This window comes from Rissa tridactyla, chromosome 8, assembly GCF_028500815.1.
Source record: "Rissa tridactyla isolate bRisTri1 chromosome 8, bRisTri1.patW.cur.20221130, whole genome shotgun sequence".
In the NCBI taxonomy this organism is placed as follows: domain Eukaryota; kingdom Metazoa; phylum Chordata; class Aves; order Charadriiformes; family Laridae; genus Rissa; species Rissa tridactyla.
In genome coordinates, this window is record NC_071473.1 from 7665964 (window position 1) to 7693629 (window position 27666).

A 27666-nucleotide genomic window follows, 5' to 3' on the forward strand; every position below is an offset into this window, starting at 1 on the left:
TTTGACTGGTATCTTACTCATTAGAAATGACCTATTTATATCTGATCTAGCAACTAAGTTTTTCCGCTCTCACCAAATGCCTCACCCAGAGTATTTTTTAAAGCAGTTGCAAGCATAAGCAACCATTTTTATACTGCGTGTGACTCTGTACTGTAAGTATTGCTTGCTTTGGAAATAGTTGACATGGGCTTGGACTGGAGATATAAAGAAAGAGACTTTTGAAATACCAGAAGTAGTAATCAGTTCTTAGAAGTGACAGTCATAATTTCAGAAGAACAGAAGTGGTAAAAAGAAGCGGCCTTCCCTTCACTGCCCACCTCTCTCAGTTTTAGTTGCCGATAGCTACAGGCCACCTCCTGTTATGTTGTGTCAAGCTGATTTCTTAAATGACAAGGCACAGAAATACAACATTTGGTTAATGCTCTGCTCGGTCTTTGCAAACTGTTCGCATAAACTCTCTGCTCCCAAAGGGAAGGGATGGACTGTGCAATTATGAAAGGAGCTTATAACCTTTGCTTCCTAGATAACAATATCAATGGTATGCTTATGCCTGCACATTTTAGATGTTTGGGCTTATCTGTACCCCTCTTCTATTAAGAGGCATGGGAAGCTGTGTCTGTGTTAGTGTTCACCGTTTCTCTCTGCAGATGCAGGAGACCATAAGGGTACTTCTTATTTTTTCACCTTACCATCAAAGCTCCTTCTTGAGCACGGCAGCTGTAACCGGGGACTGTAGGGTTTGCCACTGGCTGGTTCCTCACGGCGGTTGCCTGCTGTCTAGGATGGGAGGTGGACTTGCTGATGAGCCTTTCGGCTTTTTGGGAAGCAGGGGCAATTAGCCCGCCGTATTTAATGGCCTGCAGCTTCTAGGTTTTGCCTTCTGGTTTCACGCTGTTAGAGTTTTTGAATATTTTTCATTCCCATAGTTGCTCTGTCTTACCCTGACATGAACCCAAGGAGCTAAATTCAACATGGATCTATGAATTTGTCTTAATTAGACCTCTGAGTCCTCCAAACTTACTGCTTAGCTAAACAGAGCATTTATGCCAGAGACCTGGAAGAAGATAAAAGCGTCATGCCTCCTTGCCCATCTTCAGCGTACGGTTTCTCCTGAGTTAACCTGTGTAGCTGTGGAAAGAGCAGATATTTGGCTGGCATAAACCAGAATACCAGTACGCAGCTGCTTTCTGGGTGCCTGCTCCTTCGGAAAGTCAGTGCAAGAAACTCACCTCTAAAGATCCGGAACTTTAGGTTGGAGTAAAGACAACTCACTGATAACCGCCAGAAGACAAGAGTATCAGGGTCACAAGGGCAAAATTATATGGATAAAACTACATTTGAAACTGCCAGTGCAGATTTGTATCTGCAGTCCCTATTCAGAGCATAAAAGCTGAAAAAGTTCCTTACAGGAATGTGCCTTTGTCCTCCCTCTGGACTGTCCTGCTTTTGTTTAGGAGGCAGAGCCTGGCGGCTGACGGGGCTTGTGAACTTTAATGTGCCACTGACAGAATGGCACCCGTCTCTCCCTGGGCTGAGACGGGGGCTTGAGAAAAGGTGAAACAACTCAAGAATCTCAGTCAGTTCTGCTATATTTGCAGCATGTTTTTTCTCCTCTTTTGCTGTTAGTCACTGGGTGGGAACAGCAGGTTTTTATTATGGATGTGCTGTCCATGAAACCGGCCGAAGCTGTGGGGGAAAGATGGGTCTGATTCTACTGACTGAGCCACAGTCGAGCGAAAGTTGACTTGTCAGTTCTGCTAGCACAGTTTCACGCTGCCCAGAAGCTTGGCTGTAGGTACTTAAAGCGCAGTTACTCTGAAAATATATTTAGCCCTGATCTGTCTTTCTTTGCTAGTCCATGTCTTGAGTTGTCTGAAGCTGTGATGGCTTTATAACACATGATCTCTTCACCTGATGGCTTGTTTGGACTGGGTTGTTGTTGGGGTTTGGTTTGGTTTGTTTGGGTTTTCTTTTTCTTTGTTGTTGTTCTACATTTGAGGAGAAATGACATACCTTTCCAAAAGAACTGCTATATTACAGCTGTGTATTTCGGCTGGGATTCTGAGGTGCTTGTCTTCATGCCCCTTCACCCCCACCCAGCCCTTTTCCTTCCCCCAAAGGCTATTTTCCCAAGCCTAAATCCTGGTAAGTCTTTTATTTGGATGCTGCCATCTTCAGACTTTCTTGGACTTCATCACTACTGCGTCTTGGATCATGCTGTGGACCATTAAGTTGCTTTTCTTGCTTTTAATGAGCTTACAGCCGATGAGGGCCTCCCACCTACAGATGCTCTGACTCACATGGGAGCTTTGCTCCTGTGGGGTGTGCGCTCTCTTGCAAACTCATTTGCTAGATCAAAGATGTGATTTTATGAAAGCATGATGAGGGATTGGGGACTTCATTGGGTTGCTTCCATTTTGAAGAAACAGTAGGGTGCTCCTGAGACGGACAACAGTAAATGTTTCACTTCTTCCACCTTCAGAGTGGATTGTAGCACTCGGGGAACGTGGTTGAGCCAGGACCTGTTGTTCTACCAGCTGGTGCTGTGTTTGAGATTCCTTTTCCTTCAGGTGAACTGAGATAATGGAATCGGATGCTTTTATTTAATCGGCAGAATCGGTGTTGTTTGGGAGCAGGGTTATACCTGCTCGGTCCTCACAGCGTGCATTAACCCTGTCACAGAGGCGTTTCCATCATTTGGAAACGAGCCGCGTTACATCTGCGTCCCTGCGGATGGGCTGGCAGGGGATCCTTTTGGAACCACGTGTGGAGGTGGCTGAGTGCCATTGCTCTCCAGCAGCCGGGACTAGGATCTCGCTTCCCTTCCAACCTCATCGCATACCTGGCTCCCCTTGAATCTCTCTGATGACCTCTCAAAATTCCCATTCTAGCGTATATAAAAGCTAGTTCCTACTTTCTTGGGTATTCATACAGATGCAGTTTCCCTCCTTGTGGTTTATGAAGTACTTATTAATGGACGACTAACCTCTCGGTATCGGAGACTCCTTGGTACGGCTTTGACGAGATATCTGATTCTGCCTGCAGTGCTCTTTGATGTTCTGCTCCTTGATCTCCATCCGCAGACGGCTCTTATCTGACTTGCTGGCATTAGCATTACCTGTGTTGGGTGCTGCACCAGCACCCGGTGAGAGATGCCGTCTGTCCTGAAAAACCCCTCGATTTGGATTAATGAGCAAAAAAGTACCTGAAATAGCTGAGTCAAAGGTTGCTTAAATATGAAGATGGGGGAAACGGAGATGATGTGTAAGTGTCACAAGTATGCTCATAGCTAAGTTTGACAGGTTACCTGACAGTTAATATCTCTGTTAGTAAGAATCAGGCATAAAAAAAAAAAAAAAAAAAATACCAAAAACCCACCAACAAAGTGAAATCCCTGTAACATCCTCTGCACCGCAGGAGTCATCTTGTGCAGTGACTAATGCTTGCTCCGTGGCAACAGGACTATCCTGCTGATTTCTTTTGAATAAAATGAACGAATACGTAGTAATATAAAAGTCTCATCTCTGCTATCAATTTAATTTTGGCGAGACATCCCTTGAGCCTCTTGTAACACATCTTTACGAGCGGGAGCCAAGCTGAGGTCCTACCTGCGCTTGGAACAAACAGATCTGTTCCCTGTGAACTGGTCAACATCTAAGGTGCGGCCACTGAGCTGTTGCGTTTTTCATACAAATGGGCTTTAAATACAGCTCACTACAGGAGATGGTCCTGCAATCTATCAGTCAGTCTTTTCTGATGCCTTTTTTTTCTTTGTCGTAGTTTAATCCTCTCTGTGTTGGGAAATGCTGTCCCCGCTAGCATGAGGCAGGTATTGGTGGAATTTCTGCTCATCGATTTCTATTTTAGGCTCTGGTATAATTTGTTCGCCTGAGGGAAGCGCTGAAGAACGTGGCACGGGAGCAGAGCTGGTGCCGTGGGATGAAAGGCACGATGGTGCCCTGTTCCGTCTCCGTCTGGATGGGTCTGACTTTCCATCTTGCAGCGAGGAGAAGGGAAATCATTCCTGCAAGAACTCTTCCAGAGTCTCTTCTCGCTCGGTTGCCAGCAGTGGTGAAGAAAGTAGGTCACCTCATGCTTCAGGGTTACAACAGGATCAAAGGAATTTGTGATACCTCGGGAGCTTGCGGGGGGAAGGATGGGTGTGGGCAGTCTAGCTCTCATGATTACGCTAACAAAAATAGATCTTTCACCTCTCTTCAGGGAATATTTGGGTTTGGAGAGTGCATGGTGCTGCTGAAACAATGCTACTCGGCTGGAAAGCCACTAGCTGGAAAAGGCTGAGGAACGTTTTCTAGGCGGGAGAGGTGGCCTTTGCCTTCTGCTGCTGCTTGCTGTGGTTTGGGTGACTCTGCTTGGCGGCAGTGGCTCCTTTGAGCTGCACAGTGACTCTCTGCCTCTGGCTTCTGCTCCCATCCCAGCCTTTGGACTGAGTTATTGATGCTGACAGTGCAATGAAATTCATCCCTGCACATGGTTTATTCAAAGGGGAAAAAATATAATCGTTTAAGCTTGAGTAAACTGCAAGGTGAGTTGGCTACATCGCCCCAACCAGCCAACTATGGTGGAGGAGCTCTGTAGGAGCTCTTGATCGTTCCCTCCAGAACCTCCTCCCTCCCGCTGGCAGCTTCCCCAAAAAGACATTGAGGGGCTGGAGCGTGTCCAGAGATGGGGAATGAAGCTGGTGAGGGGTCTGGAGCACAAGTCTTATGTGGAGCGGCTGAGGGAGCTGGGGTTGTTCAGCCTGGAGAAAAGGAGGCTGAGGGGAGACCTTATCGCTCTCTACAACTGCCTGAAAGGAGGGTGTAGCCAGGTGGGGGTCGGTCTCTTCTCCCAAGTAACAGGTGATAGGACAAGAGGAAATGTCTTCAAGTTGCACCAGGGGAGGTTTAGATTGGATATTAGGAAAAATTGCTTCACTGAAAGGGTTGCCAAACATTGGAACAGGCTGCCCAGGGAAGTGGTTGAGGCACCATCCCTGGAGGCATTTAAAAGATGGGTAGACACAGAGCTGAGAGATATGTTTTTTGTCAGAGTTAGGATGATGGTTGGACTAGATGATCTGAAAGGTCCCTTCCAACCTAGGCGATTCTATGATTCCCACATGCTTGGAGGGTTTTGCCTGTCCCTGCCTGCAGGAGCTCATGGCTGGTGGCTGTCACTGCTGGTGGATGTCACTGCCTGCGACTCTAGGTGCTGGCTGAAGAGGCTGAGAGCCACCCCTGGCTGGTACCCACCTCTGGATAAGGGCACTTCACTGTCGTCTTTGCCTCTGGGGTATCTCATATCAGCCCTGAATTTAGCTCCATGTCATAGCCACATCTGTGCCATTCTGTTGAAGATCACTTGAAAGTACTTGAACTAGTTTCCGCTTTCCTACTGAATATAGTTTCTATGGCTGTAAATGTAGTAACAGCGGGAGATTTGCTGTCATCAATAGGAAAAGTTCTCCTGCAAGTCTCCTGCGGTGGGGAGCTTGTCGTGCTGTTCCTCCCTATGTTGCTAATGGGTTGCGGAGCACCTGAAAAGTTGCATCTCCCCCCTTCTTCTCCTGCCCTTTTTCAACTAGAAGGTGTGTAGTCAGGGTGTCCCTCCTGTGTGCTGGGCATTTGGAGAGGGTGGGTGGCAGGGGACCTCCAGGGAGGAGGACAGCCAGGCTGGCTGTGGCCCTACATGGGGCTTTGAAAGGAGACCGACCTGGGAGCTCTGGGCTGTGGGGGGATGAAGGTCCTGCTGAAGGAGCTCTGGCGGGGAATGTGGTAGCAGGAAGGGATGGCCAGAGGAATTGTCTCTGGTCATTGTTGCTGTTCTTGAAGCAAGATGCTGTAAATCCTCTGTGCTTCTCCCTCTGTCTGTGGCTGTGAAGCATTTGCCAAACGAGGATGCTGACTCCAGTTGCCATGGCAAACTGCGGGAGTCGGAGCACGTGGTCCTTGTCTGCCTTTGAGATGCCTGTCACAAATTGATCCCGACAGGTACAAGAAAATCCTCATATCTGCTCCATGCTGAGTCCTGGATGTTGATCCTCGCTCTGTCCAAGCTTCAACCACAGTTTAGATGATTACACATTACTGTGCCTGTGTTCCATCCACGGTACCCGTGCCTGAGCTTTGCCTACTCACTCTTAAAAGATGGATAAAAGAAGTCGCTTTCTAGAAAATTAGATTATTTACTTCCTTACAGGGATTATCCAGCTCTAGGAACTGAATGAAAAGCAGTTAGCTTAGCGCACAGCATTTCAAGCTTCTCTGCAGAGTTACCAGTTCCTCATTTCGTGCTTGCGAGATTTTTCAGGTCTCGGTGCCGCTGGGGCACCGGGAAACATGGTTATTGAGGATGGAAATGCTCCGTTGTAGTCGGCCTTACAGGATTGTCGTGGGGAGCCAAGTGCTCGGTAACTGCAGGGAAGATGTGCACATGCGTATACTGTGTGGGAGCAGGAGCATCCATCCCTTCTTTGGGAGTTTGGTGGATTTTAATGTTAAATACCAGAATTAAGGTCTAAGCGTGGCTTCATCTTACTGGTTATTTGCCCTTCTCAAAAAACAGGCTACTCTGTCGGTGCAGAACTGACCCAAATCTGTCCCTGTTTTCCAACAGGCAACAGTACGTCTGTGTTGAGAACCCTTGGAAATTTCCATCCACACTCGAGCGTTACGGTAGCGATTTGAGGTAAAGCTCTTATGCAATATGGGATCTACAAATGGGCAGAGGTCAGCTCACCTGTATTACTGCTACGAGCTGCAAATAATTCTGCAAGTTCTCATTCAGTAACAGTTGTGTAATCATTAAGACGATCAGTCTCCAAGATAAATACTGTAAAGATAAGGCAGTGTCAAATGAGTTTGCCTTTGCCTTTATTGCTTTTTTTAAAACAGCTGACCGTGGGTGCTGGCTACGCTGGGGTCTTTCCGTGCACAACGCCATTGTGCAGCACCAAAATACTTGGTTATAACTTTTTTTTATAGCCATCCAGTGGGAAGTCTGTCCCATGAAATGTACCGGCACTGATTCAAGAGAGACTCCACATGTGCTCAAGTCCTGCACTTAAGCATTGTTAAATGTTAATGGCACTTGAGCACGTCCTTAAGTGTCTGCTTAAGTGCTTTTTTTGAGTTTGGGTGGCTTGATTTTGGGTGCAATGGTTCGTATAGAAAAGCAAACGAAAGGCTGCAGATCTGCGAGATGAAAGAGGGAGAAACAGAATGAAATATTGAGGGGGGCTGGATAAAATAGAGGTGTTTTGACTTTTCTGTCCAGATAGACGGACATGGGAAATGTTCGGGAAATGTTCCCTACAGTTCCTAAAAAGGGTTTTTCGAAGCTGTTGCTTATTCTGTGCCACCATTTCCTGTACTAATTGACACAGTTGCTGTTGTCACTTATTTAACAAATCGGTGCAAGCACAAACAAGGACAAAAATAAGTGTCTGCTAATATGAACAGATTTATCCGTTCTCATCCCCACGCCTTTTCCCACCAGCGTAGTTTCTATCGAGCTTACTGAGCAAACCTTAGTGCCAAGTATTCAGTCTAATTCGTGAGGGACAAAGGGTCCTAAGAACAGGGTTGTTTTCTTTGCACGTTTGTGGCACCTCTAAACAAAAGACAGGTGCCGGAGCGGCCTCTTCTCAGGATGGCACAGGAGAAATGTTGGATGGAGAAGTAGCTTAAATCAGGTCTGTAGCAATCACTTATTACGTGTGATGGAAAACGTATTGTGCTCGAGAGTTGTCAGTGCAGGAAAGCCACAGCTCAGGGTAGACATAAGAGAAATCCAACACCACCTCTGCCAACTCGTGACGATAAATATAGATCGTGTGTATTGCTGCTGTAAACCTTTGCACGGAAGAGTCCACGCAGCCCTGAGCATGCCGAGGTGATGCCGTTCCCTTGGGGCCTCGGAGGACCTGTCAGTCCGGAGTTCTTTGCTTTGCCTGTGGTCGTCTTGCCGGTGGTGTGATGTTCTGACCACCCTGAACAACCCTACGTCCCTTTGTCTTGCACCCTATTCTGGTGCTTCTCAGTGTAGTACGGCTGGAAAACTTCAGAGAATTCCAATGTGGCTAGTATGTATTTTGCCTGCCGGCCCTCCCACACTGCCAGGTCCGGTTCTGCCGCTGCGTGATGATTTGGGGATGAGCCAAGTGATCGCTCGGCCTCATTTGTCCGTCAGGAGGTTCAGGTCGGATTTATGAACTCAAGAGTGCTTTAGGAGCCACAGCTGACAGGTGCTGAAAAAATCATCGTTATTTTACTGTTTTGGCTTTGTCCCTGTTTTTAAGGTTAACCTGAATTATGTGCGTTATTTCCCCGTGTGACCGTCCTCACACCAAGGCAGTGGTGAGAGAACATCAGAGAACATCAACGTTCCCTGGACTCCAGGAAGAAAGGCAAGAAAGTGCCAATCCAACTGTTCCGTTAGCGGCACATCATCCATGGCACTGCAAAAACTGTTTCCGAAGCCCGGGCAGCCCTGGCTGGCCCTCGGTGCGGAGCCGCTTGGCTGGGGCTCCTACCGACGGGGGAAACGCGTTCCCCCAAGACCACACTTCTGTTTTGTTGTTTCGGACCTGTGCTTAGTAATAATTAATTCCTTTGTTGCCTGAACACGGAGCATTTCCTCTAGAAGGCTCAGGCAAACATCCCTGCTCCCCCGAACAATAATGGTAAATGTTTAAAAGCCAAGGACGCGTGGTTAATCTTCACTTTTGGGTTGTAACCTCCCAGTGCTCCGAAGCCGTGGCTCCGCTGGGAGACATCTGCGGCAGCCTTTGTGGCCGTGGTCCAGGCGTGATGGCATCATTGTCGACAGCGTTCCTATACCTTATATGTGGCAGCAGCGTCTGGTAGGGACCATTTTGCTGCCTCTGCCCTGGCCAGGGACCGGCTCTCGGGACTTGCCCACACTGCCCGGCTCCGCTGCCTGGCGCTGCCGGTGACCTGGGGCAGCTCAGCCGCCTCCTGGTGCACCCGTGGGATGGCAGCAACATTTGTACGGCGCTTTGAGAGCTGCTGGTAAGAAGCACCAGATGAAATATGGACGTGTGTTGCATTTCTCTCTCATAATAGATACCCCGCAAAATAAATGAAATCTGGATTCCTTGTGCCCGAGTTAAAATCCCTCCCAGTGAAACCCTCGTCTGGTTGCGCTGGGGAGGCATAGTGACGGATGGATTTGGTGTTCCTGTTGGGAACTGGCTCCCGGTTACTGTGCTCTGTGAGCTGATGAGGTTGAATCAGGTATTTTCCTGTTCCACATGTCCATGCAGGGGGTTCAACGAGGAGCCCCTGAGGACCAGCCAACCCCACCACTCACTCTCCATATTCCAGATTTCGATGGCCTGCTGCCAAGACCTTTTGTCTGTAGGAAACAAGCTCTCAGGAGGGGAAGTGAGCTGACAGAGGCTCGTTTAGAGGTGCCTGAACCGGGAGTCCCTCATAGCTCTGACCTGACCCTCGTCTGGCGTGTGGCCAGCAGCAGCCCTCCCCGGGACAGGCGAGTGGAAATTTCCTTCCCATCCCTGGTGTCTTGTGAAAACATCATAAAACATCCGTGGTGTTCTTTACCCTTGCTTACGAGAGGGGAAAAAAAAATAAAAAAAAAATATATCTATAAACCCCAATCCTTAATTACCCACCACAAACACGAAACGCTGCAGGCGATTGCTCAAGGAGGTGCGATGTGGCAGCGGGTGGGCTCAGCCCCCCTCAGGCAGCTGCCATGTTACCGCTGATCGGTGCAAGCTGTGCCGCAGGGACCCATGTTCTGGCATCGCCAGGGTGATTCCTGCCATGCCCATCGCCGCACGGACGGTGCCACGGTGCCCAATGTCCCCTGCCAGGCTGCAGCACCGTGGCTTCAATCTGGCTTTCCAGGCGGTGATGCCTTACAGGCTGTGCTGGGGATTCGGGGAGGTTTTGGATTAAGGGTTGGATCAATGACAGCTTTTGAAGCTGCCGGGGGATCCCTAGACCCCCTGGCCAGCAATCCTTTATTGGAGAGCAGGGCATGGGGGATACAGAGCATCAGAGCTGGCTCATGCTGCTTTAGGAGCTCTGGGCAGGACGTGGGCTGAGGTTTAGAGGGATGGGCTTTGACTGTGGTTCAGGCCGGCTTCCTTGGTAAGCCGAGGCAATTCGCCCCCTTCACCTGCTCCCTGGGGTCTGTAGGAAGGGGTTCAGCCATACGTCTCCCTGTGCCGATGCTGTCTTTAAGGATTTAAAGCCCCTGAAGTGTTACTGCAGTAACACAAGGTAAATCCCGTGTTTGCCCTGCACGAAGGTGACCAACGTTCGGCAGTTTTTGAAGGAGGCGTCTGCCCTCCGCGCCTAACCTCAGCCACTGCTCTGAGCCCCGGGCTGGCTCCGGGGGGCTTCAGTTTGCCTCCCCCCATGTCAGCATGGCGGCTCTGGATGCCCTTTCCCGAGATGCAGCATTCCCCCTCTCTCCTCGAGCATCCCCTTCCGCACACATTTCAGAGCTCTAATTGCACCGTGCCGGGAAGGGCTTTAGTCTCTTGTGTTACGCCTGGGTTTAAGCTTAATTACAGAGAGCTAAGCCTTGGCCAGGAGTGATTTTTCACAGGCAGTGGGTTTTTTTCCTCCCCAGAGCTACATAAGCTGTTTTCCAGGGCGCTGCTGGCTGCATGCGTGCCCCCGTGCCTGCGATGCTGTAGTCCTCCGGGCACACGCTACCCCTTGGCAGCAGGAGCAGGTAACAGCCGCGCAGGGAAGCAGCCAGCTGGGCTTCACACAGGTGCCGGCGCGCTGGGTACCTACATGAAAGGAATCACGTCCTGAGCCTTGGCAGAAAACCCTAAAACAAGAGCAACACCACCACCAACAAAAAACCTGCGGGGGAAAAAAAAAAAACAACCCAAAGCCTTGAACCAAGGAATGGCAGTGATAAAGAGCTTTTATACTCCTGGGGGCTGGCCTATCAGCTTTTATTGCCCCCTTTTTTTTTTTTTTTTTAGCAATGCAAATCCAATCCATTTTTTAGAGCCTCCCATCCGCTACCTCTTCACACAGGTCAAGGGGAGCCTGCCAGCCTCTCGGCAGGACAAGAGGGGTGCTCCTCGACAGTCCTTGTCCCTGTACCAGGGCCCCTCAGATACATGAGCCTCCACCTCCGGTTTCTCAAGTCCTCCAGTCCGCAGCATCTCCTCGATCGTGCTCGTGGCACTGACTGTGACCAGGAATCTGCCTGCTCTGCTCCTGCCCCGCTCATGGCCGCTGACGAGCGTGGTCACTTCCCAGCAAAGGAGACGATGGTGGACATCGACATCAAGGCCAAGCCCTTGCAGCCTCACTGGTACGAGCGCTACGTCCAGCCCTGCGTGGCGGAGCTGCTGGGCAGCGCGCTCTTCATCTTCATCGGCTGCCTCTCCGTGGTCGAGAACACGGAGGGCACGGGGAGGCTGCAGCCCGCCCTGGCACACGGGCTGGCCCTGGGGCTCACCATCGCCATCCTGGGGGACATCAGGTAAGGGGGGTCCCCCCACCGCCCCCTCTGCACCCCCTCACCGGGGGTGGCACGGTCTCTGCCCACTGCTGGCACAGTTTCTGTGCGTGGACGGGAGGAGATGCTCGTGTCTCCTCCCACGCTGCCTTTAGGATCTTTCCTGTTCCAATATTGTTGAGCGCAGCGACGCTGCACTGCCATCGAGCCTCTCGGGTAACTTGGCTGCTTGGGTGGTGGTCGTCCATAACGCCTTGCGTTTGGGAGCATTTGCTTGGCTTTTGATTGCAACGTTTTATTTCTAGCCCCTTTTAATAAAAACGGTTGAAGCTGAAACACAAGCATTGCTTTGGAAAGCTGAGACGTTTCCTTTTCAGAGGAAACATTTTGACCCGAGTATGCTACTCCCCTGTGTATTTTCAGGTGAAAAATTTGGATTCCATTTACAACTGGTTTCAGTTCCTCAAAAGCAACATTTAGACAAATCTGCTCATTGAAAATGGTGGTGTTTGACGCTAAGATACAGATTTATCCTGAAGGAAGAAGCTGAAACGGTCCCTGTGGGGTTTCATTCCCGTCCCTCCGGTTGGCTCTGCGCAGCCCAGGGACAGGGTGGCTCCAGACTGTCCCCCCGCGAGGCTCCGGGCTGGGACACAAACCTCCCCTAACCGGGGAGGGTGGCATGGCAGGGCTGGCGTGTGACCCCTGGCGCCCACAGCAAACTGACTGATAATTTATCACCTCCTGATTAGGAGGGGTAACGCCGCGGGGTGAAGTTTGTGCAGTGGGGACTCCGTGACCCCGGGGTGCGTGTCCCAGATGCCCTCAGCACAGGGGAGCAGGATGGGGGTGCTTTGTGATGAGGGGCTGCGAGGGCATCCCGGGGGTCCCCTGTGAGCTCTGAAGCTGGGAGGAGCCAGCTCAGGGTCCTGGGCAGGGACATGTTTCAGCCAAAAGCCAGGTTTTAGAGATTTGTGTCCAGAGGGGCTTGGAGAGGAGCCCGGCTTGGGACAAGGGCTCGCTGGCCCAGCTGCCGTCCTCGCCGCGGGCTGCCGGGTGCTCCGGCCAGGGTTTATTTACAGACGGGTCTTCCTTTAGCTCCCACCCGTCCCACCCATCCCAGGGGTATTTGTAGCCAGGGCCTTGTCCAGCTGAGGTGTCTGCTAACCTAAACAACACAACTTCTCTCTCTCATATGATGGGTCTTTAATTACAGCTGAAGAATAAGATGTAATTATAGTTCCTAGACACTCTGACTCATCGGCTTCACCAGCAATTATTATTAGGGCTGATTGGTTATGAAACTTGTTCATTAACGCGTGTCTCGTGGTAATCTGCTTTAATTAGAAGGTATCTGAGTTTGTCTTGCATGTGGTCTTCAAGATGAATGATTTAGGTCCTGTAACGAGGTGAGCGCCGGCTGCTGCCAGCCCTTCCCGGGGCCGTGGTGGGCAGCGTGGGGGGGATGCGGAGAGACCTGGGCGCCTTTGCATCTGCACCGAGCTTGGGGAGATAAACCCTGAAAATCCCAGCAGCGTCCAGCAGCGCTGGTGTGGCCGGGAGGTGGCCTCAGCCCTGCCCCACAGCACTTGTCCCCTTCCCTGCCTTCCTGGGGACACATCCCCTATGCGGGGAGCGGCACCAGAGCACTTAGCGAAGGAAATTGGTATCAGAGCAAGGGAACTCGGCAGTCAGGCTTTCTGTTGGTTTTCCCGTCTTTGATTTGGGCTGTCTGTGAGCTGACAACGAGCAGTTCTTGGGGAGAGGCTGCGCGGGGTCCCGGTCTCCACTGAGGGAAGGACATTCGGCCCCTGCCCTCCCAACGAGTTTCCCCTGCAGCTGCTCCCAGGCAGGGTACCAGCTTCGCCGGCACCTCTCCTCCCTCCCCCCGAGCAGCAGGGATGGCTGCCACAAGGATGTAACAGGGAATGACTTTCCTCCCTGAGCCTTTGCCCCCGGAGGAGCTGCTCCAGAGAGCGCTGGTGGCCGGGCTGTGCTGCTGCCACAGGCAAACAAAGCTCTTGCTGGGGAGGGGGGGCAGCAGTGTAACCCCCTGTAACCAGGACTTAGGGCAGGGCTGTGGTGCACTCCACATCCCGCAGCACCCAGCAACATCTGGAGAGACCCCTTCTCCCTGCACCTCCCCTGGCAGTGCTGTGGTGGCTCCTGGAAGCACCTGGGGGTCTCTGTAGACCCACCCCCAAATCCTGTCCTTGAAACTGCACCAGGGCAGCTCCTGTCCCCGCCAGCCCCGTAGGAGGGGTTGGGTACCCCAGCGTGAAGATGCTCCTGCTTGGAAGCAGTAACTGCAGAGAAAGGAAATGGCCGAATTCTGCTCTTCTGCAGTGCGTAGCACCTTCTCACGGGAAGGACTGAAAAAGCATTTGCGGCTCCAGCCCACAGCGAGTGCAGCACTCCAGGAGGGAACCCCGTGGTGGGGGGGGAACCCCACCCTGGGGGTGAACCCCTCACTGATGCTCCTCTCTCCTTTGCAGCGGAGGCCACTTCAACCCTGCCGTGTCCTTGTGCGTGTGGCTGGTTGGTGGGCTGAACATCACGATGCTCATTCCTTACTGGCTCTCCCAGCTCTGCGGAGGGATGATAGGAGCCGGTCTGGCAAAGGTACGGACACCCGGGGAGTCTCTTTAACTAACGCTGGGGTGCAGGGGCTGCCCCCTGCTCTGCCAGAGCCCCAACCTGCTGCCCAGCCCCAGGGTCTCCAGCAGCAGCAGCGCGTGTGATGGGGAGGGCGAGGGGGGCTTGGTACATCACTTCGGCGTGTAATTAAGAGCGCTGGTTTCTCACAAGGTGACATGGCTCAGAAGTTTGCTGTGTGGGGTTTGTCTTGGGGCCAGGGCACCCGGTTCCTCCTCCCAGGTCTTTCAGGCTCTGACTGCAGGACTCGGACACCTCGCCCCCCCGCTGCAGGCTGGAGCCTGGCAGTGCCACGCAGATGTGGGGGTGCCGCCTCTGCACAGCACTCTGGGGCCCGGCTAATTAATTCTCAACGGCAGCTGCTCTCAGGAGGTTTGCTATGGCGTGCTGATTAGGCACGGAACGATGCACGGAACCTCTGCAGCTCCGGCCCTGTTCACACGCAGTGTTTGCCTGCGGTACTACTTACGGCCCTGCACCGTAAGGTTAATTTCTGTCCGGTGCTGCCCGTTCCCGGCACCCAGGGTGCTGCACCCAGCAGCACGGTGCCGTTTGGCCGCTGCAAACCTCTCGGCGGCCGGGTGAGGCTCATTCCGCCAGGAGAGCGGTGGCCGGCTCATTATCTCAGGAGACGCTAAGAGCCTTCGCTAATGAGTTTATATTTGCCAGGCGCTTAGGGCTGGCTTTCAGGAGGAAAGTGATGAGATTAGCTCCTCTTTAACCTGATGCTACGCCCGCCCACGCTCTCCTGACAGTGAGCACATATGCCCCTTAAAGCCCACAATATGGAGCGTGGACGGCACAAACAGGGCTCCCCCCCGTGCAGGCCGTGGCGGCGACTGAGCGGTACGTGAATGCCAGCGGAGGAGCCTTCAGCAGCATCATGGCCGACGAGCAGATCCCCTCCGTCCTCGTGGGCGAGATTGTCATGACCGCCTTCCTGGTCCTCGCGGTCTGCATGGGCGCCGTCAATGGGAAGACCAAGACCCCGCTGGCACCTTTCTGCATCGGCTTCACGGTCACGGTCAACATCCTGGCGGGGTGAGCTCGAGAGCCCTCTCCCCATACGCGTTCCCACCGGCCAGCCCATGCCATCCGCTCCAGCAGGGGGTCAGGATGGGACCACCGGCTGTGGGGATGGAGCTGGTGCTCAGAGCTGCCTGGGGTGCTGGCTGAGCAGAGTCCCCGGGTTGGGGGGCAGAGCTCTAAGCGCCAGCTCCCCACATCAGGGCTTACCTCCCTCCCTCCCTGGCTGATACAGCTGCTGCTGCGTCCTGCGCCGGGGAGGGGAGAGTGCGCATGCCTGGGACGGGATGGGATGCAGTGGGATGGGATGGGATGGGATGGGATGGGATGGGATGGGATGGGATGGGATGAGGTGGGATGCAGTGGGATGGGATGGGATGTGCCCCCTCGCAGCACAGCACAGGACCTTCTGGCCAGGGAACCTGAGGCTGGCCGAGCATGCTGCAGCGGCCGGCGAATGAGCCCACTGGCCCCCTGACGTTTCTGGGGAGAGCTGCTGGGCGCAGCCCGGCCAGGTGCAGGAGAGGCCGGTGGCTGGAGCCCAGCGCGTGGCAGCGAAGCCTTCGCAGCCATCACCAGTGCCTGCCACGGGCTGATAAAACCGAGAGGCTGCACGGGCGGTGTTTGTTGTAGGAAGCCCTGAGCAAACAGGAGAGGGTTTATCTGGAGCCGTTCCTCGCCGCGCGTCCTCCTGCCTGCTGGAAACGCTGCCAAGCCCAGCCTTGGCGCAGGCGGGCGTTTCGGGCGAGCAGCCTGCGTCTTGTGCCACTGCGATCAGATAACGAGCGCACGCAATTATGAATGTTAATAGGTTGTTTAGTTAAGGCAGTGCCCCCTCTAGCGGGATTCAGAGCTCTTATTTAAACACTGCACAAACCTCGTGTGCAAATATTTATCTGTTGCAGTTTTCTTTAATCTGTAAACGCTATTGTCTCTCCTGCCCCGCTCCGCTACCTACGCGTGGCGCGGAGCTTTCCCTGTTTAAAAGCCTGGTTCCCGGTGAGCCCCAAAATAGACTCGGCACTGATGCTTCCACCCTGTGCCAGGTTTTCCCCAATAGTTTGCAAAGGCAGGTACCTGCCGGTGAGCAGCCGCCGTGGACTGGGATGGCTGGGATGTTCCCTGTGCTGCAGCAGAGCCGGGCTCAGGTCTTGGCTTCCTTTCGCTGCCAGGGCAAACTGTCCCCAGGCACCAAGCAGCCGTGCCTGGATGGGGACCAGGGTGGTCCGAGCCTGCCACCCACCCAGAGCAGGGCCAAACCCCTGGCAAGGAGCCCCGGGAGGGGTACGCTGCCGCCCCTTCCCAGTCTGTGCATTGCCCCGTCCAGGGAACGAGGGGGACGGGTGCCGGTCTCGTGTCCCGCAGGGCTGACACAACTGGTTTGTTCCTCTTTCAGAGGTGGCGTGTCCGGAGCCTGCATGAATCCTGCCAGAGCCTTCGGGCCAGCTCTGGTAGCAAACTACTGGGACTATCACTGGGTTTACTGGGTAGGACCCACGGTTGCTGCCCTCCTTGTCGGTTTGCTGGTGAGGTACGTGATGCCCGGAGCGGGAAGGAGAGCGGAGCCAAACAGGCTGACCCCCCCTTCCCACCCTGCCACCTCCCCCGTGGGCTCTGCCCTGCTAGCTGCCCGGCTGCTTCCCTGCTCCCTGGGTCAGGGCTGCAAGTAGCCACTTTCCAAGAGATGTCCAAGGGTGGGAGACTCCTTCCCCTTCTCCTTCCCACGAGGACAAGGGCGACAGCAAAGATCCAACCTGTCCCAAATCCATGTTTGCTCTATCTGTTTGCTCTTGTGTGGCGATTCCAGGCTTGGGCTGGCTCTGGGCTCTTGCTGTTGCTGGGTTTCTGTTTCATGCTTGCAATGGCAAAAACGTTGACTTCAAGTTTCTCTCTCTCACCTCCCCAAAGGCTCCTCCTCGGCGACTGGACCATCCGCCTGCTCCTGAAGTGATGCCGGGCGTGGGGATGCACGCGTGCCGTTGTTGCTGACCTGCCGCGGGCGGCCGGTGCAACTCAGCACAGCGGAGTGAAGCCCCCTGCTCCTCCTCCTCACCATCCTACCTCCTCTCTGCGTCTCCCAGGCAGCCCGTGCTCGGGAGATGCTTCACTTGCCGCTGCAGGGACGATGTGGGGCAGCCCAGCCAAACCGGGCAGCCCTGTGCTGGCGGCAGGGCCGGGCGGCACCGCTCCCACCCCGGTCCCCAGGGCTCTGCCAGCCCCTGCCATGGCTGCGGCACTGGCTCGCCAGGAGCATCCTCTGACCCACACCAGCACCCGTGCTGTCCCAGCCTCCCCCGGCATCGGCCGTGCACGGCGTCCATCCCACCAGGGCTGTGCTTGGGCACCTGTGGTGCTGGGGAGCCCTGTGCCCTCTGGGGTGGGCACCACACAGGGGGTCCGGTGTGCGTGGCTGTGCCTGGCAGCCCGGTGCCGGGCCGCTCTCCAGGAGCGTCTCCATCTCCCCGGGGCGAGCAGTGAGAGCTGCTGGTTCCCAAACGCCCTGTGAGGAGCCCGCCGTGATCCTGCTACAGCAGCGAGAAGCTGAGTCAAGCAGCCGTGCCTGGGGACCGTGCGGCATCGCTCGCCAGCACTGACATTTATCACTTTCTAACTTCTCCATGACAATATTAACTCCAAGGCCCGACGCAGCCACCTTCCTCTGCCCTGGCACACGCCTGCGGGAGCTTCCCAGCCCCGAACATGGCAGTGGGTGCTGCCAGGCTCCGTACCCTGCCCCACACCACTCCCGGCATTTGTCTCCCAGCCCAGCATCTCTGCTCTCTCTCCACCAGCGTCCAGCCCGCGGGGAGGCAGTGCCCCAGCATGGCAGGGTGCTCCTCCAGCTTGTGCTGTGGCTTGGCTCCTGTCCCTTGGGCAGGTCCCGGATGACGCCAATTGGCTCTTGCCTATGGCCTGCCACGTAGAGGGGATGATGAGAGCAGGGAGCTTTGGTCGCAGGCTGATTTCTGGGATACGTCTCAGCAGCAGGAGGGCATCTGCCAAGAGCTTGGGGTTGGTCCGTCCCTCCCATGGCAGAGATGAGTGCTGGGGGCCAGGGGGCGAGGGGAGGGGGCTGCCCAGCCCCGGGGAGGGGGCTGCCTTGGCGGAGGGAGCTGCTGCCATAAGCAGGCGGAGTCGGCAGAAGGAGAGTGATGGAGCTGTGTGGGCAGGGGGAGAGGAGCCAGCGCAGCAGCTTTACGTCAGCCGGGTATCCGTCCCCTATGGCAGCTCTGCCCTGACTCATCGTGCGGGCTCCCCAGCCTCCCCCGGGGTGGTGGTGGTGGGGTAATTCATAGGGACCCCGTTCCCACTGCTCAGAGGGCTTGTTGGGTGGTAAACTGGCACATGGGTGGTAATCTGGCACACGAGCGGCATTGCGGGTACTCCCAGCTCCAGCAGGGAACCCCTCAACTTACCTGGGTTGAGTCACTCCTAATTTTGCAGACTTTTAACTCGGGAAATGCCTGTTGCTTTCCCAGCCCCTACAGGTGTGGCTCTGAGATGCCCAGAGGAGAACCCTGGGCAAAGCAGATGCTTCCTACCCTTCCTCACGGGCTGCTCCACCCAGGGGCAGAAAAGCTGTTGCTGTGGCAGGGAGGACGTTCCCGCTTTTCTGATGTCCCTGTGGGGCTGGCAGAGCCCTGCACAATGTCACCTCTCTATTTTCAGCTGGCTTGTTTTTCTTTCCCCAGCCCGGGAGGTGACCCCCACATGCACACACACACACACACACACACACACGCACACGCACAGAGTTGTATTTGTTTTTAGAAAAGGGCAAGGTTGTAGAGACGCTGAAGTGAGGAAATGCCAGAATTAAACCATCCCTGACCCAAAGTGTGTGTGTTTGCCTTCAACCTTCTGCCGGGGCTGGGCAGGGGGACAGGGTACCCCGGGGTGGGCAGCGCAGCCCCCAGGTGAGCCGGGGTGCAGGGCAGCTGCTCATTCAGGAAGGAAAATGATGCAACCCACAGAAGGAGACAAATAGCATGAAGAAGTCACTAGGACGGTTGTCATGGCAACGCCACCAAAAAAAAAAACGCCAAACCAAACACAGAGCAAAGTCACTGCTTCCTTCCTAGAGGGACCCCGGGGGGGCGTGGGAGCAGGTGCTGGTGGGAGCTGGGTGCTGTGGGGAGCCACCCTGGGGGCCACAACCTGCCCCGGCCCCCACTCGGGGCACAGACCTCGGCGGGAGCGGGGCTACAGGCAGCTGCCGCGCTCGGGCACGATGGGCGCCCACCTTCCCCTTTCGAGAGGAAGCACAGCCCCGCGACGCCGCAGGAAACACGCTTATGGCTGCAGCTGCCTCTGCATGGGGCTGGCTCCTTCCTGCACCCCACCTCCCTCCAGCACCCCGGCTCCCTCCTGCACCCTGGCTCCTTCCTGCACCCCGGCTCCCTCCTGCACCCCAGCTTCGGGGCTCTTCTCCCGGCGGGTGCGGGGACAGGGTCCCACGGGAGGCGATGCTGCTGACCGCTGCTGGAGGTCCCCAGGCGCAGGCGAGGGGGGCAGGAAGTGGGGTGTGTGGGGGGGGTGGCCCATGCACAGCCGCGTGTGCTTCCCTGTTCCGCTGTTGATGCGTTCAGCACGCTCGTTTTTAATTTGTCAGGGTGACTTTTAATAAAGCATCTGTAACACTGCGTTGTTTTTTTCCTGGGTATTATTAAAGAGCTTAATTTATGCTAATTAAATACCAATTAACTTCCAAGCACTTAATGTGCTTTAAGGACATAAAATATATCTCATTCCCATTCAATTAAATTTGCATCAGGCCTGGCCATGGGTCTGCACCGTGTTTTTGTCGGCACATGGATCTGCCGCAGAGCCGGGACATTGCCTGGTGTTTTCCAGGTTCTTTGCGTCTGTTGGGATGGAGATGCCGCTCAGGAGCAGGGCAGGCGTGGGGCACCGATGCCGTGGGTGCCTGTACCTAATGGGGTGGTAATTGCCGTGGTTTGGGTCTGGCTAGGACAGGGACACTCGGATCCCTGCGTGATGAAAAGCTGGGGGAGCCCAGGGCACCGCCTGGTCCACGAGAGCCACGCGGGGCTCAGCAGACGTCGTGCACGTGCTCGCCCGGGCGCTGTCAGCTGTGGCTGGTGCCAGCGCTTTGGGGACACATGGAAAAAAAACAGGGTGTGCTCTGGGAACAGCATCAGAAGGGTGTTTGTCTGTCCCTGCGTCTGCCTGAGCACCTCCAGCCCTCACACTGCAGCTCTTTCACCGAATAAATACCCTGGTTAAACATTGACCAGGGGAAGGAAGCCGCGCTGCTGCCTGCGGCCAGGCTCCCCGCTGCCAGCCCGCCCGCGGGGAACAGCCCCGTGTTTGTCCGCAGCGGGAGGCCCCTGACGAAGTCCCGAGGGCCGCGGCATGGCCACCGAGCCACGCTGCTCGCCCGCAGCTAGTGTCTGGCAGCAGATGACCACGACCTCGGCTTGTGGCCCCAATTCGAGCTGGGTCCCTGCCCAGCCTGCATGAACCCCCCCCCAGCCACGCAGGAGCTCTCACCATGTTTCACGCCTTGCCCTGCGCCCCGACCCGCGGCCATCCCCCTGGTCCCCAGCGAGGGTAGCTTTGCCCGCCCTGGCTGGTGGCTGCGTGGGACGCAGCCGCTGGCAGCAACATCACGCTGGAAATAGCTGATACGCAGCGTGCAAATGTGCAAATTAATGAGTCGGTTAATTCGGCTGAGTCTTTCTCCTTCCCCGGCTCTCAGATCTGCCCAGCTCCACCGCGCTGCAGCCCCCCGCCGGGAGCAGGGAATTCACAGCCGGTCGGGCAGCACACCGGGCTGCGATGGGGACCCGGGGTGGTAGCGAGGTGCAGCACAGGATGTCCCTGGCCCCGGCATGGTCCTCGGAAGTACATTGCCCACGCACAGGGTGGCACAGCTCAGCCCTGAGCTCAGTGATGCGGGGCCGTGGCCAGTCTGGGGGGGTTCCCTGCTCCCCTGCTGAGCCAGGGTGGGATGCAGCCCCATATCCCCTGGGAACACCCCATGGTCATGATTGTGCTTGGCTATAGCCGTAATTGCAGCCCTGCCTCAGCAGGCTGGTCCTCGCTGAGGACGGCAGCTCATCCCCGCTGTCTGCGGGAGTGGGGGCGAGGGGCTGGCACCCCCCAGGCCCACGACGGATGAAGCAGCCGGGAGGGATCTGGGATCCCAAACACTGACGCTGCAGGACCCTATCCCTTATCGCAGGAGACCTGGCTCCATCGCTGCGACAATGCTCGAGTGCCCCTGAGCTCAATTCCAGGAGAGGGACAGGAAAAACGGGCTGAAGCAGCAATAATTCTGCGTGTTAGCAATAATCAGACAGCAGCACTCGTAACAAGAAGAAATCACCCGGGCCGTGAGCTCAGCGAGGCGCCGGGCGGTGCTGGCCCCGTGGTGGTTATTTGCTCGGCGGTGGAGCCTCACCGGGCGATGTTTCCCTGCCTGTATTGCTGCTCCGGGCTCACAAAAGGCTTTTCATTCGTGGGTAGAACAACGCCTCGCTGTTCCCCTCCACCCACTCACCCGCCACCCCTGACCCTGCGGTCCAGGAAAGGAGGAACCCCCAGATTTTTGCCTTCCAGATTCTCCTCTGAAGAAGGATTAGGGGTGTCTGTGCTCCCCCAAAGCTGCTTCTTAAAATAGCAGCATCCCCGAGCAGAGGCAGCACATCAAGATGCCAAGAGTGGCTGCGGCGAAGTATGATGGATGAATGCTTTTTGGAACATGCCCCATGAGAGCATCTGGGAATTCTCACTTTGCTCTGCTGTAAAGGTTTTATTTGCCAGTCTACAGATGGAAAAATCACAGCCTTAAAAATAAAAGGTGATTTAATTCTTTTAGCTCATTTCGTCCATTGGGAGGAACCGCAGTGGCAGGGCGGACATGGGCAGCAGCGAGTGGGGACGGCTGGAGGCAGCGGGATGCTCTACCCCTTGCCAGCACCCAGGGGTTGAGGCTGGACTCGCTCCCACAGCACCGACCTGCTCCCCGGCTTCCCGGCACCTCCCAGCACCTCCTGGCTCCCTCCTGCCTGCGGAAGCAAACTGGGAAATTCTGGCCCCAGCCTATCTCAAAAAAAACTTCAAAGCTTCAACAAACATGAATTGCACCAAAATCCAGATGCAAGAAGGGCAGCGGCGACACCAGCACAGGGCCGGGGGCGGTTGCAGACCTTTCGTGAAAAAGCCAAGGGATGCGCAGCCCCCCCTCCGGCCTCCTCCGGTGCTCGTGGCTGTTATATGAGCCTTGCAGGGGAGGGGGCACCCAGGGGGGACAACGGCCTTGCACGAGGAGCTGCGTGGGAGCGGGGAGCAGCGCAGCTCCTGCATCCCTCACACCGCAGCTCCTGCATCCCCCTTACTGCAGCTCCTGCATCCCTCGTACCGCATCTCCTGCATCCCTTGTATCGCAGCTTCTACATCCCTCACACTGCAGCTCCTGCATCCCTCATACCGCAGCTCTTGCATCCCTCGTGTCTCAGCTCCTGCATCCCTCACACTGCAGCTCCTGCATCCCTCACACTGCAGCTCCTGCATCCCTCGTATCTCATCTCCTGCATCCCTCATATCGCAGCTCCTGCATCCCTCATATCGCAGCTCCTGCATCCTTCACGCTGCAGCTCCTGCATCCCTAGTACCACCGGCAGCCCCCAGGGAGCGGGCAGGGCGGCTGCTGCGCCCATCAGGCTTCCAAGGCAGCTCGTAATTTGGCTGGCACCTCTCTTCCAGCCCACCCTGCACTCATCTCCCGGGTCTCTGCGCGAGCCCTGCTTGCCACCCTAGGTGCCGGTGCCATGGGAAGCTCCCATGGGTGCTCGCTGCCGGGTCGGGGCTCCCTGGGGGTGAGCGTGGCAGTGGCTGTGTGGGCATCGGCATGGGGACACGGGGGACAGCGGAGGTGGGCGATGACGTGCGGAGCCGGTACCGCGCGTGAGCTGGCATCTGTATGTAGGAGACGGGGAGCGAGGCGATGGTAAAGGGAGTGGGAGTCTAAATGTATTCTGGGGAAGCTTTTAAAGCCGTGCCATTAGCAGGGTCCAGGCAGTGCAGATGCGGGGACGGGCTCATGCCCTCCTGTGCTTGGATGGTGCTGGGTTGGAAGCAGCATCCCTCATCACTGTGCCACGTCCCTTGCCGCCGTGCCGCCCCGGAGCGCTGCGCCAGCCTCCGCTGCTATATTTACTCTGCAGCCGGAGAACAAGGCACAAATGCCAGAGCAGTCTCCCTGATGATTAGCATATATGCAAAGAGCACTAACGAGCATCACCATCACACACAAAGCTCCCGGGTGCTTCTGTGAACAACCGCATCCGGAGAGCTGAGGGTGTTTCATATGGGGCGGGTGGGGACATCCCCAGCTTGGATTTGGGGGGGCTAACCAAGCAGTCCCAGACCTGACCCCCATGGCAGAGCAGGAGAGACCTCGGAAGGCTGGCGGAAGAGAAATGGGGGGAGAGGGGCTTATCCCTCTACTTCCCACCCCCTGCTTCTGCTTCTACTCCTCATTTTACTGATCTTTCATTTCTTTTTGCCGACATTGGCAGCCCACGCAGGATCCCTGGAGAGGAACCAGCAGAGAATTGTGCCTCCTGGGAGGGAGCCCGGGGGATTGGGGGGGCTGGGGACCCCCTGAGCCCCACTTCCCCCCAGCTGGTGAGGGAGCCGAGCCGCTCACGGCAGCGGGGGCTGCACCTCCTCTCTACTGAATGGTGACATTCAGCCTAGCTTCCCCCGGCACCAAAGTGTTTCTTTACCCGGCATTACTCGAGCTGGAAGGATTTACATTTTAAAGGATTTTTAAAATGGATTTGGATAGATGTTTATTTCCAAGTATTTTTTTTTTTTTTCCCCCAGCTTTTGCCACTTTGAATGTTCGTGGAGAGGAAATAATAAACAGAAACCACACAAGGCAAAGCCTCAGGTAACTAATTTGTGCTCATGCAAATGTGACGAGAGTGGAAGTCCAGGTTCAGACACGTTAACTCCTGACCCTCGCTGACAGGCTCGCTGTGACTACCGGCAGTGGAGGCGTGTGAGCAGCCTGTGGTCCCCATCCCCGGGGTCATGGGGGACTTCTCCATCCCCCCGGTTCGTCCCCAACACGGGAAAGCTGCTCTGCTCCCCAGAGGCATGGCCACCGCTGCCCTCCACCCCTGCACCCAGCACCGGAGCTGGCACAGGCTTCTGGTCACCATGGAGACCCGGGAAGAGGATTTTGAACCATGTCGGGGAAATTTTTGCGCCCCCCTCCCCAAGCTGTGCACAGCCTGTTCTCTCGCCGGGCTGCAGCTCTATGCTGCCCGGCCCCATGCAGGGCCTGCGGAGGCGACCGCGCGACCGCACACGGGACCACGTGCCCCATTCCTGTCCCCGTCCCCATCCTCCTCCAAGGTCAGCCACGACGGAGGTCGCTGGTGCTGACCCATGGGCTCTGCTGGGAGCGGGCAGCGCTGAGCCCACCGCTGGCGTGTGCCGGCCCCGGGACAGCATCCCCTCGCTGAGATGCTGTGCTCTTGAAATGGGCTAAAACCACCGCCTGGCCCCCTGCTGGGGCTGTGAGCCCAAGCAGAAGGGCAGTTCCCAGTGGGTTTCTCACCCCTCCCCTGGGATACTTTGGTCCCTTACCAGGACTTCTGTCTGGATGTGCACCCTTCTGCCTTACAGGTGGTGCTGGGGCTGGTCAGGGGGCACTGCAGGACCACCTTTGGGCAGGGACCTTCTCCCCTGGGCCAAGCAGAGAGTGGGCAGGAACTCCCAAACCTGAGGTCAAATCTGGCAAGGGGGATCACTGCCTCAGAGCACTCCTCGCTTTCTCCAGACCCTGTGTTATTCCATTGTCCTCAAAACCAAGATTCGCCCACAAGCGGCCGATCCCGATGCCGCTGGCAAAACCCCAAGGAGCAGGTTTTGCTTCAGAAACAAGAGTTTCTATTACTTTTTGCTGCGTTTCTTGGCTTTTGGAGGATAGCAAACTTCTGTTTGTTTGTTAGCAGCAAGGAATCAGAGCAGCGGGGCTTGCAGGCGTGGAGGTGCTTTGGTTGCGTATCCCTGGCCGTGCCGACGTCGGAGCGAGAGGTGTGAGGGCGAAGGAGCCCGCCGGAGCAGCAGGACAGGCTGGAGCAAAGGCTCGTCGGAAGGGGAATGCTAATCAGGTTCTGTGCTGGCAGCAGCCAGAATGCTGCACAATAAATAGCCATTTTAATTACCGCACAATATTTACAAGATTGCTTCCTCATTTGGGAAATTAAAACAAATGCTCCATCAAAATGATCAACATTGTACAGAGAAGCACAGGGCTGATAAAGAAATACATTGGCTGCTAATGAAAGAGTAATTGGCACCTTGGTGCTCGTGGGGCTTCCTCCTCATCTCTGCAATCACGGTCGAATGATGGCAAGGGGCATCCCCAGCCTCGACAGCACCCGGGCGAGGTGGGGCAGCGATCTCTGAACCAGGGTCCAGGGTCTGAACCCCCCCAGGCCTGCGGTGGGAGGGGGCAGGACCAGTTCAGCCCCTGCAAAAAAAGGACACATGAAGGTTGGGCAGAGGATGCTGAGCTGCAAAATGCCTTTCACATGTTTCTCCTTGCCGCGTCTGTCTGTCTGTCTGTCTGTCCTGCCCGCTGTTACCACCAGCCAGGAGCTGCCCCCAGCTCTGCCCACTTTGCTGCCCACCCCTGGATGCTATTTCCCAAGCGACGGGTCCTGGTGTCATGTGGTCTTTTGGGACTCAGTCCTCATTTAAGAAAAAAATGGAGACATGGAGAAAATTTCTCAAACTGTAGTCATGGCGGAGCACAGGGCAGAGTGGACTGACCCCCCCGTTTTTGTTTTCTGAGTGTTTGACATGGCTAACACCGTGGTGGCCCTGGGGGAGGCGGCTATCACCAGCCCCAGCAGCGGTGATGCTGACGGTCTGGGTGCGACCCGCACCCTGGAGCCCCTCTCCGTGGCAAGGCCACCCTGCAGAGACCCCCCCCCCCACGCCTGGCCCGGGGCGGGTGGGCGCAGAGGCCGTGGCGGGTCCCTGCCGGGTCCCCCCCGCCGCGGTCCGCGCACGGGCGAGCATCCCCCCGGCCCGGCCCGGTGGGGGCTGTCCCTGCGGGGCGGGGGTGGCATCTGGGTTGTACAGAAGCCACCCCCACTGGTACCCTCCCTCCCCCCTCAGCTCCTTTCCCCTTTTCTTCCTTTTTTTTTTAATTTTTTTTTTTTTTTTTTTGCAGCGCTCCCGTTGCCATGGGAACGGTGACATTCCCGAGTCGGGCGGAGCTGCCGAGCGGTGCGGAGAGAACCCGCGGCTGCCCGGGGCTCCCCGGACACGGGTTGGGGCTCCACGGGTGGGGGGCTCCCCCTCGGCGGCGGCGGGGCCGGGGTCCGCGGGTATCCCACCCCCCTCCACCCCCACCGGCGACCCCCGGCCGCCCAGCGCTCCCCTTCCCCTTTCCCTTCCCCTTTCCCGTACTAATTACAGCCCATTTCAGCAGCTTCCACCGTTTGGTGATTAAAGCCGAGAGCAGCCCCCGCTGCCCCGGCAAAGGCTGCGGGGTTCGGAGAGCAGGCGGGACACCCCGCTGCCGGTGCTGGGATGCACCAGAAGTGGGTCAGGCAGGCGGCTTCCAAGGTCATTTGAAAAAGCAGCGGGATTTAATTAGCAGCAGGATACCTGCTGACAGTCCAGCAAGTCATTTCAGGGGAGGAGATTCCACCTCGAATGAATCGGGGGGGGGGGGGGGGGGGCGGGGAGAAATGGCAGGATGGCCCTTGATATGCCAAATGTTCATTTATAAAGGAGCGCACAGGACCTGGTGGACGTGGCCCAGACTGAGCTGGGAGTGCTGAGGATTTCTCCTGCCACTCATTCCAAAAGCAGGGAGGACGCCTGGGAAAACCCAGGTGACATCTCGTGGGTTGTCCTCAGGCCTCAGTGCTGTCCTGGGGGGGCGCAGAAGCACCTGGATTTCATGGAGAGGTTGGGAAGAGGAATGTAGAGGGACAGCTGGGGAAAACGGCTGGCTCAGAGACTGCTGGTGGAGCACAGACCTTCCTCCTGTGTCACTGCAAATGTGACCACTGCGAGTGATGGGGATTATTTTCACCTGAGCACACTTCAGCAGCCATGGCTGGGCAGTGAGTGGATTGGCCATGGCCTGACATCCCCCCCACAGGAATGAGTGAAAATCCACCTGAAGACAGGAGCTTCCATGGTACTTTGCGCCCCCTGGACCCGTTGCTCCTGGGTCTCTGTGGCACTTCCATCTGCCCGCAGGCAGGGGCTGGGTCATGCATGGAGGAGTTGATGTCCACCACCCCCGAGTGCTGTGGAGCTCCCGGCTCCAAGAGGGGAAGGAAGGAGCCAGAGGAGCTGTGGTTGGTAGGGAAAAGACAGAAAACAATTTACAGCTTCCTCCAGATGGCAACCGGTACGATCTGGCTGACAAACACAGTTGAGCAAGCATCAGGGAGGGATAAATAAACCTCACAGCTCGTGGAGTAAAACAATCTG

General features: G+C 56.0%; 1 protein-coding gene across 1 annotated transcript; it reads left to right on the forward strand.

Annotated features, from left to right (window-relative positions):
* Positions 1-11094: 11094 nt before the first annotated feature.
* AQP8 (aquaporin 8) lies at positions 11095-17143 on the forward strand. Its single transcript, XM_054212637.1, has 5 exons — positions 11095-11505; positions 13977-14103; positions 14963-15177; positions 16559-16693; positions 17071-17143. Exons 1-5 carry the CDS (start codon positions 11138-11140, stop codon positions 17111-17113), a joined length of 888 nt encoding a protein of 295 aa, XP_054068612.1. The 5' UTR covers positions 11095-11137; the 3' UTR covers positions 17114-17143.
* Positions 17144-27666: the final 10523 nt, after the last annotated feature.

Bases quoted from the DNA above. Each gene is read 5' to 3' on its own strand.
- AQP8 (XM_054212637.1), top strand. From the start codon at position 11,138: ATGAGCCTCCACCTCCGGTTTCTCAAGTCCTCCAGTCCGCAGCATCTC. The intron at 11,506-13,976 runs GTAAGGGGGGTC...TCTCCTTTGCAG, and splicing joins GCCATCCTGGGGGACATCAG to CGGAGGCCACTTCAACCCTG. The intron at 15,178-16,558 runs GTGAGCTCGAGA...TTCCTCTTTCAG, and splicing joins ACGGTCAACATCCTGGCGGG to AGGTGGCGTGTCCGGAGCCT.